The sequence below is a fragment of the Caretta caretta genome, chromosome 2, assembly GCF_965140235.1.
Source record: "Caretta caretta isolate rCarCar2 chromosome 2, rCarCar1.hap1, whole genome shotgun sequence".
NCBI lineage: Eukaryota > Metazoa > Chordata > Testudines > Cheloniidae > Caretta > Caretta caretta.
Genome location: NC_134207.1, coordinates 255,674,015 through 255,690,859, shown reverse-complemented (window position 1 = coordinate 255,690,859; position 16,845 = coordinate 255,674,015). Strand labels below are relative to the sequence as shown.

General features: G+C 40.8%; 1 protein-coding gene across 1 annotated transcript in view; it reads left to right on the top strand.

The window, feature by feature from the left end:
• C2H9orf152 (chromosome 2 C9orf152 homolog) overlaps positions 1-16,606 on the top strand; it is a 29,602-nt gene extending 12,996 nt beyond the window's left edge. Inside the window, exons 3-4 of the mRNA XM_048837542.2 lie at positions 9,140-9,277; positions 15,396-16,606. Of these exons, the coding sequence (XP_048693499.1) occupies positions 9,193-9,277; positions 15,396-15,973 (663 nt within the window). The 5' untranslated portion in view covers positions 9,140-9,192 and the 3' untranslated portion in view covers positions 15,974-16,606. The remainder of the gene's footprint in view (positions 1-9,139; positions 9,278-15,395) is intronic.
• Positions 16,607-16,845: the final 239 nt, after the last annotated feature.

The window sequence follows — 16,845 nt, the reverse complement described above, 5'->3', positions numbered from 1 at the left end:
AGAGTTAAGGGAGCACAGTGGTCCTACAGTTCCAGGTTGTACCCCGGGGACCCCATCACACCTTCACACTTAGAAGGAACTGAAGGATGGTTGAGGTCACTTCCCCTTACATATCCTCAAATTCTTTATGAGAGGAGGTGGGGGAAGGTATGAGTGGCCCCATTGGAAGATTCTGGAAACTCGCAGCACAGGTGCTGTGATCCCCAAGTGGGGCCAGCTGAAGTAGAATCAGGAGTCCTGAAGGCCAGCCTTGTGTTCTAACCATTGCTAAATCCCTAGTAACTATCATGCCTTAACTAGGTCTCAGAGTTAAAGATGTATTTGAAATCTGCATACTCTTATCAAATATCTCATGAAAAAGGAAGTAAGCAATTACTATTGACTGCCAATATTTTCTGGAACCCAAAATGTGTACAATTAATCAGACTACAGTAGACATCCTGTTTCTTTCTTCTCTTTGTGTGTTTTACCTTTATTTGAGTCCTCTAGCATGTGTTTATCTTTTGATGTAATAGTCTGCTTTTAACCTTTCAAGGTTGTATAAAAAGGAAAATTATAGGAAGGCAGAGGATTATGATAATACCCTTGATTTTGCTTCCTAATGCTAATTAAAAAATTGCAAGATATTTGGAACCTATCTCTGTACCCCAATCGAACTATGTGGAGTATACGTCCAACACTACCCATATAAACAATGCAAATAACCATGTACGCCACTGTACAATCATGCGTATCATTGAGTCTAAACATCATTTTGTGCCAGATCTGCAGACAAATATAATGATACAGGTGACAAACACAGATGTAATTAACCATTAGGAACATTGTTTTTTTCTTCTGTTAAATCAACAATAATTATTGCCTAGAGATTCCCAGAAAAATTCAATTAATCAATGAATGGACTTTTAGATAGCAAATTATTTTTACTAGATAAAATTACGTAGATTCTCCTGATGAGAGGCTCTGCAAACAAGGTCAAGGAAAGTAAATGTCTACCTCTGGCAAAAGCCAGTGCCTTTGCATTTTGAAGCACCCCACAATTTTTTACCTCTAGGAAATGAAAAATTGCTTCTGCCGTGTGATGTAAAACAGACTTTAAAGAGAATATTGCACTTCAGATTTCAATCCATAATCAAATTGTCACTCAGATCAGACATTTTGACAGTTTGTTAATTGAGACAAGCTTGCACAGATACTCTACTAAGTAATAATGTCTCAAAGCCTACATATGTGCAAAAATATGTGTACCAGTGCAAAGAAATGGTTTTTGTGCTTGTTATTAATATTATTTATTACTATTTATTATTTGTATTACCACAGGACCTTGGACCAGGATTCCATTATGCTAGGTCAGGGGTGGGCAAACTACGGCCCAGGGGCCGCATCCAGCCCTCCAGGCGTTTTAATCCGGCCCTCAAGCTCCTGCCAGGGAGTGGAGTCGAGGACTTGCCCCACGCTGCGCAGCTCCCAGAAGCAAAGGCATGTCCCCCCTCCAGCTCCTACGCATAGGGGCAGCCAGGGAGCTCCGCATGCTGCCCCCGCCCCAAGCACCACTCCTGCAGCTCCCATTGGCTGGGAACCACGGTCAATGGGAGCTGCAGGGGTTGTGCCTGTGGACATGGCAACATGCAGAGCCGCCTGGCCATGCCGCCGTGTAGGAGCCACTGCTTGTGGGAGCTGCTTGACCCAGATCTTGCACCACTGACCCCCCTCCCATACTCCAACCCCCTGCCCCAGCCCTGATCCCCTTCCTGCCCTCCGAACCCCTCAGTCCCAGCCCAGAGCACCCTCCTGCACCCCCAACCCTTCATCCCCACCCCTATCCCAGAGCCCGCAATCCCAGCCGGAGCCCTCACCCCCCCTGCATCCCAACCCCCAATTTCATGAGCATTCATGGCCTGCCATAAAATTTCCATACCCAGATGTGGCCCTCGGGCCAAAAGGTTTGCCCCTGTGCTAGGTGCTGTACAAACACAGAACAAAAAGATGGTCCTTGCAATATATGGGCCAAATCCTGGGCCTGTAAGTTTCTAACATTAAGACAAAAAAAACCCAGACCAGCCACACCAGTCCCATAGTGCCACCTCCTGCATTCTTCAGGGAGAACACAATGATGGGAATTCAGAGTGGATCTAAAGAAATTATCAGAATTAGACCTACAAGGAGGGTATTAGCTGCTCTTCTCTCAGAAGTGTCACCTGCTAGCTGATTTACAAAGCACAAATGGTGACAATGCCAGAAAGGAGCATGTATCCTGCCTTTCTGACCAAAGATAAGCAATTCCAGTAGTGTCTGTATGTCAGTGAGAAAACAGATTTTTCTTTTTACCATTAATACATAAGTGAGGCATGAGTACAAAGCAAATCCTTCTATTGTTACTCGCTCATATTGAACTTTGGTGGGAACAGAAGCTGCAGGTGTTCCATTTCAAAGGATTAATTGTATCAGTTTACTGAACATCAGAAGCACAATTAAATCCATTTGCTGTATTAACTTCTCTAGGTTAGACCTGTAGCTTGTTTCATGGATCACACTCTAGTTGCATATTAGTGTTTCCAAAAATAATCTATATTCCTACCTCTGGAATTTTAATCAGACCCCCTAGTCATTAGTTTACTTTAGAGCAGCATGTTCCAGTGGATAGCACACAAGACTGAAAGTCAGGAAAGTTGGTTTCTGTTCCCAGTTCGGCTACTGACCTACTGTGTGACTTTGAGCACTAAGTCACTGTGCCTCTATGTCTCTTCCTTATTTGTGTTTTTCTATTTAGACTGTAAAGTTACTGCTACCAGACATTATTGCCTCATATAGACTTTAATATACTTTAAATGCCTTTTTATTTAATAGGTAGATGCACATCTGTTAGAGTAGAACCTAAATTTAACTTTCAAGGGATGCTGTCAAGGCTATTGTTTATGCAGCATATAGTCAAGTTGTGCAATACACGTTCACAGGTGGTCAATGAGTCAAATACTGGTGTTTGGATTTTAGAAAGGGCTGGGTAACTTTATGACCATTAATAATGTTTGTATCTAATGCCAGCTAAAACTATTAGGTCAATCAAATCTCATGCTTCATTGTATAAACGGATAGCCTGAGGGTGTGGAGAAGGATACCGGTTTCCCCCACAACTCAGAGCAGCATTGCAAAATCGGCCAAGTGCATTATGGGAGGAGGAGCTCACTTTCCTCCAAAGCATCAGGTACCAGTCATTCTTGGAGACAGATTATCAAATTAGCGTACCAAAGGTGTGATCCATGTGACAACTCTTATGAGTCATATGCTCTCTTCCAGTGTCAGTAGCAGGGAGCTTACCTACAGGAAGGATCCACATCTCCTGATCAGCAGCTGTTTTGTCTTATCATCCTCTTGGTAATGTAAGATAGACAGTATGGCAGATTAGGCAGGGAGCAGGCCTGCGTGTCACAAGTGTGCTGAGGATCCCTAGAGAATGATGAGGCTTGGCAGAATTCGATTTTTTTTAAATATAATTTTGACAGATAATATTGATATTTATTTTTAATTTTTATTTATTTTAATTTTCCCAGTTGAGCAAAATTATGAGTTTTAAACATTTTTTATATTTAATCAATTTAAATTTTCACAACTGTGGGAAATTATGGGGGAAACTGACTATATGGGGTCAGACAATAATTATTTAATCACAGTAGACATAGAGATTCAAAAAATTAAAGCTTTATAACAGTTGGAACACAAACTGTCAACGTCACGTGTGTGATGCAGTGTACAAACCCCACACTGGTGAAGAAAGGGTTAAGAAGCAACTCTGTGCCCAGAAAGGCCCACCCAGACACCTGTGCTGGGCATGCTCACAGTACAGACTGAGATCAAACGGGAGCAGCTCAGCTTAGTCCGGTTGGACGGAGCAGGGGAGCAGTTTTGTGTTGTAGGCTCCTGCCGAGAAGCTGCTGAAGCACCAAGCTGCCCCAGGCCTTTTTGTCACAGAGGTCAACAAGACGTGACAAGACTCTGACAAGACGTTCCCATCCCTGAAGCACTAGACTACACCCAGGTAAAAAAGCCATACTCGACTACCTAGATATCAACCCCAAGACGTTCCGCCAGAGGTTTTGCAAAGACAGTAACTGCCTGGAACCCTGCTCCAGGTGGTGGGCCAACAATTGAAGAACCAGTGTTGGCGCTGGTTAGATCCATAAAAACAGACGTGACACAGATGGTGGAAATGATCATGCTAGAACAATTCACCCAGATTCTCCCAACCAAGGTGAAGGAGTGGGTAAAGCACCATTGGCTGTCAACACTGGCAGAGACCATGATCCTAATGGAAAATTATGTGTCCACAGAGGGTCCAGCCTCACTAATGCCAAGGGCAGGGACTCCTGGAAACAAGACTCTGACCCCTAATGAGGGCCGGGCAAGGAGGGAAGACCAAGGACAGCTAAACTGGCTGTTACCCTTTGGGGTGCCCCCGGATGCAGGGAGCAACCTCACCACAAAGGTGGAATGGGGGCGGGATCGGGGCCCTTGAAGAGGGGGATACGCCCCACAAGGAGGACCCACTGCCCCAGAGGTGGACCAAATAATACTGACCCCAAAGGGCAATTTCTTTGAGTGTGGACAGGAGGGGCATTTCAGGCAGGAGCACCCCTTTATGAACTGCAATTATGGGCAAGCATGGACGGCAGATACCCAAGGCCAGAAATGGGGCACAACTAATATGCTGCTGCCAGTACATGTCAATGGCATCACAGTGACGGGCCTGGTGGACTCTGGATGTAGTTAGACCATCGTCCAGACAAGCCTGGTGGAGTTCCCTGACAAGCCAGGGGCCCCTATCTAACTCTAACATATCCACAGGGATATGCAGTCCTACCTCATATGACAAAAGTGCAACTTAAAGTAGAGGGCCACACAGATTTGCTGAGTCAGCTTAGTGACCACCCTGCCCTACCCAGTAATATTGGGACGAGACTGGAGATAGTTTGGAGAACTCCTACAGCAGTGGAACAAAGAACCCCGGCAGAGGTCGACCCAAACCCAAGAACGAGGGGTCTTATGGGACAGGACAAGGTGAAAGGTCCTGGCAGGGGTCGCTCAGGCCAGCCAGGAACACTGGCCCAACAGCCCACTAGTCCGAGGACATCCAAGGAAGCAAGCCATGATTGGCTACCTTTAGAGGAAGACTTCATGCAGGAACAAAGGGAGGAAAAGACTCTGAGCTGCACTTGGGAGCAGGTAGCTGTCCTGGAGGGGGAAGAGGATAAAACCCAATAGGCAAAGCAGTGGCCACACTTCAAGCTCTGCAATGAATGGCTATACTGAGTGATGAGAGACACCCAATCCCAGGAAAAATGGCACCAACTGCAGGTACCAAAAAAGGCTACTACACCTAGGCTACTACACCTAGCCCACTCGGTGCTGTGTGCCAGGCACTTGGGGAGAGAAAAGCTGCTGGAGAGGGTGGCATGTAGGTTCTTCTGGCTGGACATCCACCAAGAAGTGCACAATTTCTATGCCTCGTGTCCTGAATGCCAGTTGGCAAGACCCAAAGGGAGGTCTAAGGCCCCCCTGATTCCACTCCCGGTGGTGGGTGTACCCTTCAAATGGGTAGGGGTGTATTTATTGGGACCTTTGAGAAGAATGCATTGGGATTCTGTTATATACTGGTGATAGTAGAGTAAGCCACATGGTATCCCGAAGCCGTCCCACTGTGCACCTACGGTAGTAAACGAGCTCATGAAGGTCTTTGCGAGGGCTGGGATACCAAAGGAAATAACTTTTTATAAGACTCACAATAACAGAAAACATAGAATCATAGAAATGTAGTGCTGGAAGGGACCTCGAGAAGTGATGGAGTCCAGACCCCTGTGCTCAGGTACGACCAAGTAAACTTAACCATCCCTGACAGGTGTTTCTCCAACCCATTCTTAAAAACCTCCAGTGATGGTGTCATAAATATAAAGGGAAGGGTAACCACCTTTCTGTATACAGAACTATAATATCCCTCCTGGCCAGAGGCAAAACCCTTTCACCTGTAAAGGGTTAAGAAGCTAGGATAACCTCACTGGCACCTGACCAAAATGACCAATGAGGAGACAAGTTACTTTCAAAGCTGGAGCGGGGGGAACAAAGGGTCTGTCTGTCTGTGTGATGCTTTTGCTGGGAGCAGATTAGGAATGCTCTTCAGAACTCCTGTAAAAAGTTAGTAAGCAATCTAGCTAGAAATGTGTTAGATTTTCTTTTGTTTAAATGGCTGGTATATAAGCTGTGCTGAATGGAATGTATACTCCTGTTTTTGTGTCTTTTTGTAACTTAAGGTTTTGCCTAGAGGGATTCTCTATGTTTTGAATCTGATTACCCTGTAAGGTATTTACCATCCTGATTTTATAGAGGTGATTCTTTTACTTTTTCTTTAATTAAAATTCTTCTTTTAAGACCCTGATTACTTTTTCATTATTCTTAAGATCCAAGGGTTTGGGTCTGTGTTCACCTATGCAAATTGGTGAGGATTTTTATCGAGCCTTCCTCAGGAAACAGCGTGTAGGGCTTGGGGGGGGGGATATTTTTGGGGGGGAAGACATCTCCAAGTGGGCTCTTTTCCTGTTCTTTGTTTAATATGCTTGGTGGTGACAGCATAGGGTTCAAGGACAAGGGAAAGTCTGTACCTTGAGGAAGTTTTTAACCTAAGCTGGTAAGAATAAGCTTAGGGGGTCTTTCATGCAGGTCCCCACATCTGTACCCTAGAGTTCAGAGTGGGGAAGGAACCTTGACAGATGGGTATTCCACAGCTTCCCTTGGAATCCTTTCCCAAAACTTAAGTACCCTAACAGAAAGTTTTTCTTAATATCTAACCTAAATCTACATTCCTGCAGATTAAGCCCATTGCTTCTTGACCTCTCTTCAGTGGACATGGAGAACAATTGTTCACTGTCCTCTTTATAACAGCTCTTAACATATTTGAAGACTGTTATCATATCTCCAATCAGTCTTCTTTTCTTAAGACTAGATATGCCCAGTTTTTTTAACCTTTCCTCATAGGTCAGGTTTTCTAAACCTTTTATTATTTTTGTTGCTCTTCCCTTGACTCTCTGCAATTTGTCCACATCTTTCCTAAAGTGTGTTGCCCAGAACTCAACACATTACTCCAGCAGAGGCCTCACCAGTGCTGAGGAGAGTGGGACAGTTACCTCCCGTGTCTTACATACAACGCTCCTGTTAAGACACACTAAAATATTAGGATTTCTGCAATTGCATCACATTGCTGGCTCATGTTCAATTTGTGATCCACTATAAATCCTACACCCTTTTCAGCAGTACTACCACTTAGCCAATTATTCCCATTTTGTATTTGTGCTTCCTGAGTGAAGTACTTTGCACTTATCTTTACTGAACTTCATTTGTTGAATTCAGACCAAATCTCTAATGTTTCATAGTCATTTTGAATTTTAATCCTGTCCTATAAAGTGATTGCAAACCCTCCCAACTTGGTATCATCCACAGATTTTAGAAGGATACTCTCCATTCCATAATCCAAGTCATTAATGAAAATAGTACCAGCCCTAGAAAGGACCCTAGGTATAGTATCAGCCCTTGGAAGGACCCATGTGGGACCCCACAAGATATGTCCTCCCTGTTTGACAGTGAACCTTTAATAACTACTCTTTCAGTATAGTCTTTCAACCAATTGTGCACCCACTTTATAGTAATTTCATCTAGACCACATTTTCCTAGTTTGCTTATAAGAATGTCATGTGGGAACTGTGCAAAAGCCTTACTAATACTTCACACTTCTAACACATTTCATCAATAGACTCATAAACTTTAAGGTCAGAAGGGACCATCATGATCATCTAGTCTGACCTCCTGCACATTGCAGGCCACAGAAGCTCACCCACCCACTCCTGTAATAGACTCCTAACCTCTGGCTGAGTTACTGAAGTCCTCAAATCACGATTTAAAGACTTCAAGTTACAGAGAATCCACCATTTACACTAGTTTAAACCTGCAAGTGAGCCAGGCCCCATGCTGCAGAGGAAGGTGAAAAAACCCCAGTCTCTCCCAATCTGACCCAAGGGAAAATTCCTTCCTAACCCCAACTATGGCAATCAGTTAGATCCTGAGAATGTGGGCAAGACCCACCAGCCAGATACCTGGGAAAAAATTCTCTGTAGTAACTCAGAGCCCTCCCCATCTAGTGTCCCATCTCCGGATATTTGCTGCTAGCAGCTGCACATCACCTACATGCCCTTGTAGGCAGTCTCATCATACCATCCCCTCCATAAACTTATCAAGCTCAGTCTTGAAGCCAGTTAGGTGTTTTGCCCCCACTGCTCCCCTGGAAAGGCTGTTTCATAGGTCTCAGAATGTTTTACAAAGGAGAGCAGGTAAAATTTCTCCCCATTTTACACAGAGAATAACTGAAAGGCAGGAAAATTAAATGAGGTAGAGCCAAGACCAGATTCCAGAATTTCCAACTCTTGACTCCCAAGCCTATACCTTATCTACTGGAGCATGCAGCCCCTATGGTTCACAGTTTACAGTCCCAGGTGCACACACACTGAAAGGAGATTGATGTGCACAAGTTTCTTCGTTGTGAATCTTACCTACTTTTTAAAGATATTTGGCAAAGATGCAACAATTAGATTGGGAGGGCTGAGTGGAAAATGCATAGAATAATCCTGAATGTAAAGTCTGGATGGAATTATTTTCATGACCGATCAACATGATGGCGTTCCTTTAAAATTTAAGATTACTACATAAACCAATATCATCCAATCCTTTGTTCACCTGACTGTTTTGTTCAATGGTGTTTTGTACTTCACTGTGTTTTTTGGCAAAGATTCAATTGTTCAACCTTAAGTAAACATTACCTTCAATTGAACAGTTCTTGTCATTAAATGTTTTCTGAAGTTCAGTACACACCGAATGTATCTTAAAACAAGTTGATCGAAATCTACAACTCTGAATGCACCAAGCAGTGAAAGGAGCTGCTATACGTACCAAAAAGTTATTACTTCACTTAGGAACATTTTAAATGTTGCGAACTTGATTTTCTTCTTTGCAAACATAATGAAGGACGTCTCTTGCTTCTGCCTATTGTCTTCCTTGTGGAAACAGATGGTGCAAACTTACAAATATATCTGTGGTATTTTCTCAGTGACTCATACAGCAGAGCAACAGGATTCAGACTGTGACAGGCAGCCAACCAAGATGGACGTAAGCTTACTTGAGGAGCAGTATGACTGTATAAAACAGAAGCAAAAGCTGCAAACACACATTATTGTGTTTAAAACAGGTATGCTTCAGATTCATAGGCCAAACCTGACAAATGTAGAGGGGTAACGGGAACTCCTTTAAGTCTTCATTAACTTAAGATACTTTTGAATGCTTATGCACAGCTTGCAAGGAAAGCACAAAGTGGACTGCTTTCATGTTGCGGATGTCTTTGTTTCTTTGTTAATTCCACTGAAAAGTAGTCTAATGGTTAACAAATATATTAGAAGAGGAAGCAGTGAAACACTTTTTAATGTTTGTTTGAGGTGATTTTATGTATTTTAAGATAGTGTTATGTAAGTTGCATGCAATTCTTGATATCACAAATGTTAATTTTCACAGGTACTAATTAATTAGTGTTAATTGACGATAATATTTGCAGCATATAGCTCTTGTCAGATTTCTGCTTTCCTTAATGCTTCCATATGGTTAACCTAACAATACCATCTTGCACCTTTTGTTCTTCCTGTTTTAACCTGTTCCATGAAGCCTGTCCTAAAAGACTAACCAAGGCAGCAGCAAAAATCAAATGCCTAGCAGAAGTTAGGCTTTAGTTTAAAATGAGCTAAATTATACTTGGAATCACCGGCATAACTTTAATGTGCTAGCTTCAGACAGAGATGTGCCTGGTGGAAGTGGTTTCACTGTATATTATTTTGAATATGAGCCCACAGGAAAACAAATGACATGTGACACTTAGCTGCCACATCAGACGGGTTTTGGTATAACCAGTATTAGCAACATTTTTAAAGTTTATATTAGAATACTGTTTACAAATATTATATTGCTTTGCTTCTCTTTTCTTTCTAAGCTGATCGGAAGAGCCATGAAACTAAACAAAGTAATTTAAGTTTCTTTAGTTAAATAGTTGCAACATGAATAGAATTAATGTGATTTAACGGAGTTTGGTGTTTATTTCAGAGGTGAGTAAAATAAACCTGATGAACTCATAAGCCCCAAACCTGTGTCCAAACCAAATTTGGTGTGTGTCAAAATAATTTAGCCTATTTCTTACTTTACATTTTCCTGTGCATTTTTCTGCAGTTCTGGATTCTGGCTGGATGTAGAAGTGCTGAAAAAATTATAAATTAAATAATAATATATAATAGATGCAGTTCTATATCTCCTTTCATCCAAGGGCATTGAAACATAAATATTAATTAACCCCATGAAGAGGAAAAGTATATACATACAGAAGAACCAGTTTATCCAACAATACAAAACAGTCTAGGAGGGGAAATGAAATGCACTGTATCCAAATGAAATTCCAGAAAGACTGCAAATAAATTGACTGTAATTATATGAGTTAAAATTTGGCCAGCACACCAAAACACAATCATTCAGACACAGGAAACTGTTGATGGAATAACTTTTGAGAGGGCAGCAAATTTATATTACAGAGGATGGCTACACAGGTGGCTCTGTTCCTTTTTCTCTGAGAGATCCCAGGTGGTAACATTGGGTAACTTCTTCTGTCTAAGAGCACTCTCCAGCAGGGTACTAAGCTTTTATTTAATATTTATGTTACAGTAGTTCCTAGATGCACCAATCAGGTACTAGACACTATACAGAGGCACACACCCTTACTAAGCTTTCTTGTTTGACATATATATAGGGCTGTTAGGAGGGTTAGTGTTACTGCTTGAGGCACCTTTAAAGTTCCTTTGCTGCATGGATTTTGGCAGGGCTGAGGTTCTGGTTCCATGTTTTTAAGGTTAACAAACTGGGGAGCTTATTGAATACCCAACTGCTTATGAGTATTCAGGTAGCAGTAATTTCCATCCGTGCATGGAAAGATTGCTGCATTCTTTTTCAAATGTGGACCTTGCCACAATTATCCACACCTTTGCTACCTTGAGGATGGGTTCTGCTACTCTCCATAAGGTTACATATTCCAGCCACCAAAACACAGCAAAAGGAGGCAACCTACTTAGCAAGCAGTGTTTTGCACCGACAGCAAAGTACACCGACAGGCGATCTCCATGGTAATCAGATGATTTCCAGGAGAAGTTTAAGTGTGGGATTTTCAAAGGAGCATACAAGAGTTAGGCTCCCAAATCCCACTGTAGTTCAGTGGAAGTTGGGCACTTAACTCCCTTATGACACTTTGAAAATCCCAAAATAAACAACATTTATTATGTTGCCCAATAAATCCCTAAATTGTATGGATCCTGCCTATTTGTTCCACGACACACTCATAAGAAAATTAGGGAAATGTCTAGCTGAGATTACTATCATGTAGGTACACAACTGGTTGAAAAACCGCACTCAGAGGATAGTTATCAATGGTATTCTGTCAAAGCAGGAGGGCATATCTAGAGGGTTCTCAGAGCGGTCTGTCTGTCAATAAGTACTATTTAATATTTTCATTGATGACTTTGATAATGGAGCAGAGTATGCTTATAAAATTTGCAGATGACACCAAGCTGTGAGAAATTACTAGCCCTTTGGAGGGCAGGATTAAAATTCAAAAGGACTTTGAATAATTGGAAAATTGATCTGAAATCAACAAGATAAATTCAATACACATAAGTGTGAAGTACTTCACTTAAAAAGGAAGGACAAATCAAATGCAGAACCACAAAATGGAGAATAACTGGCTTGGCAGTAGGATTGCTCCAAAGGATCTGGGGGCTATAGTGGATCACAAATAGAATATAAACCAATGATGTATTGCTGTTGCAAAAAGGTTAATATCCTTCTGGAGTGTATTAACAAGAGTGTTGTATGTAAGACATGAGAGGTAATTGTCTCATAGACTTTAAGGCCAGAAGGGACCATTGTGATCATCTATCCTAATCTCTGCACATCACAGGCCACAGAACCTCACCTACCCACTCCTATAACAGACCCAACTGTCCTGCTCTACTCAGCACTGGAGAGGTCTCAACTGGACTACTATGTTCAGTTTTGGGCAACACATTTTAGGAAAGATGTGGACAAATGGGAGAGAGTCCAGAGAAGAGCAACAAAAATAATAAAAGGTTTGTAAAACCTGACCTATGAGGAAAGGTTAAAAAAACTGGGCATATCTAGTCTTAACAAAGAAGACTTATTGGGGACTTGATAACAGTTTTCAAATATGTTAAGGGCTGTTATAAAGAGGACAGTGATCAGTTGTTCTCCATGTCCACTGAAAAGAGGTCAAGAAGAAATGGGCTTAATCTGCAAGAAGGTAGATTTAAGTTAGATATTAGGAAAAACTTTCTAGCTATAAGGGCAATTAAGTACCGGAATAGGTTACCAAGGGAGGTTGTGCAATCCCCATCATTTGAGGTTTTTAAGAACAAGTTGGACAAACACCTGTCAGGGATGATCTCGGTTTATTTGGTCCTGCCTCAGCATGGGGTATGGACTAGATGACCTCTCAAGGTCTCTTCCAGCCTTTATTTCAATGATTATATTTGAGACTGCCTCTCTTCCCATGATAATAAAGTAATTGTGATCATCCAAAACTTCCTCCTGGTTTAGTCAGGATGGGACTGGCAGAAAGACATTCTGTGATGAGTCTTGGCTCTAGATGGTCACTTCCCACCTCTGTTGGCCCAAGCCCTGATCTGGTGACTTTTAGAACACTTCTAGATTTACTGGTTCTCCCAGGTTTTCAACTAGTGAGTAAGTGGGGGAGTCATCTGATAATGTAACTTTCTTCTGTTCCTTCCCGTGACACACACAGTGACACTTCAGTCTCCTTCTGATATTCAGGAACAAGAGGTGGCTGGCTTTGAAAATCTTCACTCAGAGGAAGAATAGGCCAATAAATTCATTATTTATCGTAGACTGCGAAATGAAAGTGTTGCTTACTCTGGGAATTAGTCTGAGAGTGGCACCCAAAGTATACAGTAGGAGACAGTCACATACAATAAGCATATGCCTATAGAAAGCTTCTTCAGAGAGTTTCTAAAGCTCCTGTGAAACGTGATTAACCTATGTCACTCAGAAACCTTGAAAAATGTAAAGACCCTGCAATCATAGTTCCTTTATTATGAAAGTGCAAGTGAAAAGGCCTAAACAATAAATACACTTGCAATAAAACCATTATATGCACTTGTTAAATAGAAAAAAAGTTCTATTCAGTGCAAGAAGATTTAAATAAAGAACTTACCTTGGAACTTTGGAGAGTATGTAATAAACTGCTAATATAACTTACTGCATAACCTCCACAGTTCTGATCACTACTGAGTTCTATGGACTACTGCAGATCCTGAATGTGGGAAAGTGGCATGGCATGTGTATCTTCAAAGCAAAAACTTTACACCCTCTCTCTGTTTATGTTCAGAAAGAAGAACTTTTAAAAGAAGTATCTTGAAAAAAATAGTGTTTTGTTGTTTTGAGTACTACCAGTGAAACAGGTGGATCTGACATACCTTCAAGTATTTCATTGTAAAGACCATTACACCAAAGGAAAACCAATTACAATATTTGTAAAAACACAATTCTGTTCTCTTTCAACAACACTACTTTGATTTCAAATCCAAGGCTGAAAGGTCTCATTGCACTATCTAGTGCTGTGATCTATTTTAAATGACTGTTTGGATGCTTTTTTGACAAAATATAATCTACACTCTTCTGTCCCCAAATTTTCCATTTGAATAACCTTCAGACTCTTTACTTCAGCAGACACACCTACTGCTAATCATTACAGTAATATAAGACAAGCACACTGCACAACTCCTACGTTAAACATTTACACCAACTGAAAATACATTTAATGAGAACTTGTAGAGATGTCAGTAGGAGCCATATGTTTTTAAGGGCTCAACTCCTAGGTCATTTTAAATGTATAGCAGACCATGGGTTTTCAGTAGTTTGATTGCTGTATGCTAATAATGCCTTTGCTTTTGCAGTAATTCTGTTCCTTATATCTTGTATGTTACTAACAGTAGTACTTACATAATGCTTTACAAATATTTATTAATGGATCCTCACAACACCTCTCCATGAGATTAGCTAATAAATATTATTCTCTATTTTATAAATGAGAAAACGGAGGCACTGATGTTCAATGACTGGCCCATGGCCTCAGTCAGTGGCAGACACGTTAGGAGAACTCATTCCCAGTCCCTGGTTCAGAAGCTACACCCCGTCATTTTGCTTTAAATAAACACTGTCAAGTTCTTCCGTGACTTTGTCCCCTGTGCAATCTCATTAAATTTGGTGGTGTGCAGGAGTAAAGTCAGGGCAGAAAATGGCTCTAGCTGTCTCATTAACTTGAGGCCACAATATGTGTAATGCTGCTTTCTTGCCACCTACCTGATTTAAAACAAACAATGTTTCTGTATTAGGTGACTGTGGAAGGCATTTATTTTCAGCTCCCCTTCTTTGGGTCCAGGAACAGCAAAAAAGGAAATCCATAGATGAGAGAAAAAAACAAGATGGCAGATTCTTTCCATTTCAGCCGTTTTGTGCCACTCAGATGACACAAAGTGGCCAGAATTTGGCCCTAAATGGACAGGTGGGAATTTCCTTGGCAGAGGTAAACTGTTTATCTTGACCAGCTAACACATGTTAAAACTACAACTGCCTTGTCTACACTAGAAGTTTACCATGTGATAGTTATGACCTGTCAGCTAACATATGGTAAAAATATATTTTTTCCTAATGTAGATGAATGCACGGTTGGTAATATAAAGCCTATGACACAGTTGTGCAGTTCCAATTCAATCCGGAAGGGGGCAGCAAAGCACACACACACACTAGTCCGTTTGTTATGGTATTTTTAATTCGTATGAATAGTTGCATCAAAATCATCAAACAAATAGAACGTTTGTATCTTTGTGACTACAGATCTATCTTCAGCTGAAGAGATTCCATGTTCATCATAGGAATTCTTGCTCATTGATGATTAAAAATTGAAGATAATCTAATTTATTATTGGGTTTTATGCTAATATCAGTATTTCCTTTATAAGTCTCAATTATTATTTGATTGACTGATGGAGCACCACTTGGGTACTCAGGACTTTGAAACATTTCCCCTCTGCACCCACATACTAAAGGAACTTGCACTCTAATTAGCCACAGAGAAAAAGTGCAGACACATTGACCCCTTAGAGCTCCTAAGGTTGAGTTTGTGGCATGGAAGTTGGATCTTTAATTTTTGCCAATGTAATAATGTAGAAATATGCATTTTCTTCACAGGTGAGAATCAGCCTGTTCCTGGGGAATCAATGGTCAATGGCATTTTAATAAATAAGAAAATAAGGAAACCAAAAGAATTTAAAGAACACATTCCTGTCAGAAAGGTCACACTGGACTTAACTTCCAATGGCAATGTACAAGACAGTTCACCATGGCGTACACACCTGGGAATCCACCGTCTACTACAAGCTGATTGTCAGAAGGTTCCAAGTGATCTTGCCCATTGCAAGAATGAACAGATTAGTTTTGACAATGAGAGACTGACTGTGAAGGAAAATGTCATGCTGCCAAGTGAAAAAACACTAACTGCAAGTGAACATTCCACAGTATCACTCGATGAACTGGGAAATTCAAGTATGTTAAACAGTCCCACTGAAGAGAATAGCAACTCCATTTCAGGCATCTGCCAGAAGCCTCCTTTGAAGTCAGTCTCTTCAGCAATTTGGACACACCAACAGATTTCATCCACAAAATGTACACCCATATCCAGCAAACTAAGCTATTACCCTTTCCCTCGGAAAAAAACACCCAGGATCTCAGAAGCTGCAAAAAGACTTGGATTATATGTCTCACCATAAAGAAATTTCAGTAATGTGTAAAGTTTAGTTAAAATTTAAAATAAAATTTCAGTAAACTAATTTTTCAATTCAACTTTTGACTTACTAACTAAGGGGTTAGTACTTTATATAGTAAGAATTTGCATGGGCCAATCAACATGTTTTAGAAGTTCACAGAGTGAAAAGTCTGTTAAATGAGTTGCAATGTCATAAAGAGTATTGGACAATAAAGAATTTTTATACCTAGAGCAACATCAGGATTATCCATACCCATTTTTGTACCTTCAAATATAGGAACACCTAATGTTAACTCATTTTGCATTGATTCCTTTTTTTTCTTCTAAATCCAAACTACTGATTTTTGAGGGACAAGAATTCTATCATAGTGAGATCACAAATCATTTGAAAAAGCTGTAGCAAAGAGTAGGATTTACAAAAACTGCTGATGAAGCAACTGGACTGGATTTCAGTACTGCATAATTTGATTAGCTGTCTGAACAAGCAACAAATGAAGCAGGTTTTAGAACAACAGTAGCAAGGGTGATTAACGCGTTCTAGTCAACATGAGGTTTTATTATCCATTTACTTCCACAAATTATTTGATTGATTTTCCTGTGTGTATCCTAAAACAGTGAATAAAACCATCATAGCATATTTCTGTTGCTGTCCTTAATGGCATTAAATACAGTAAATATCCAAATGCTTTTCCTATTCATAAATCCCACATGCTGTTAATTGTTTCTTCCAGCTGTGAATTAGAAACACACCTGTGCCTTGTGTTGTTGCTGCCATAGTAAGATGAATTATTCAAGTTGTGATATGGTTTTCAATGAAAGAATTGGGGCTAGCTAACATAAACATACAAGATAAATCAGATGTACAGTATGTACTTC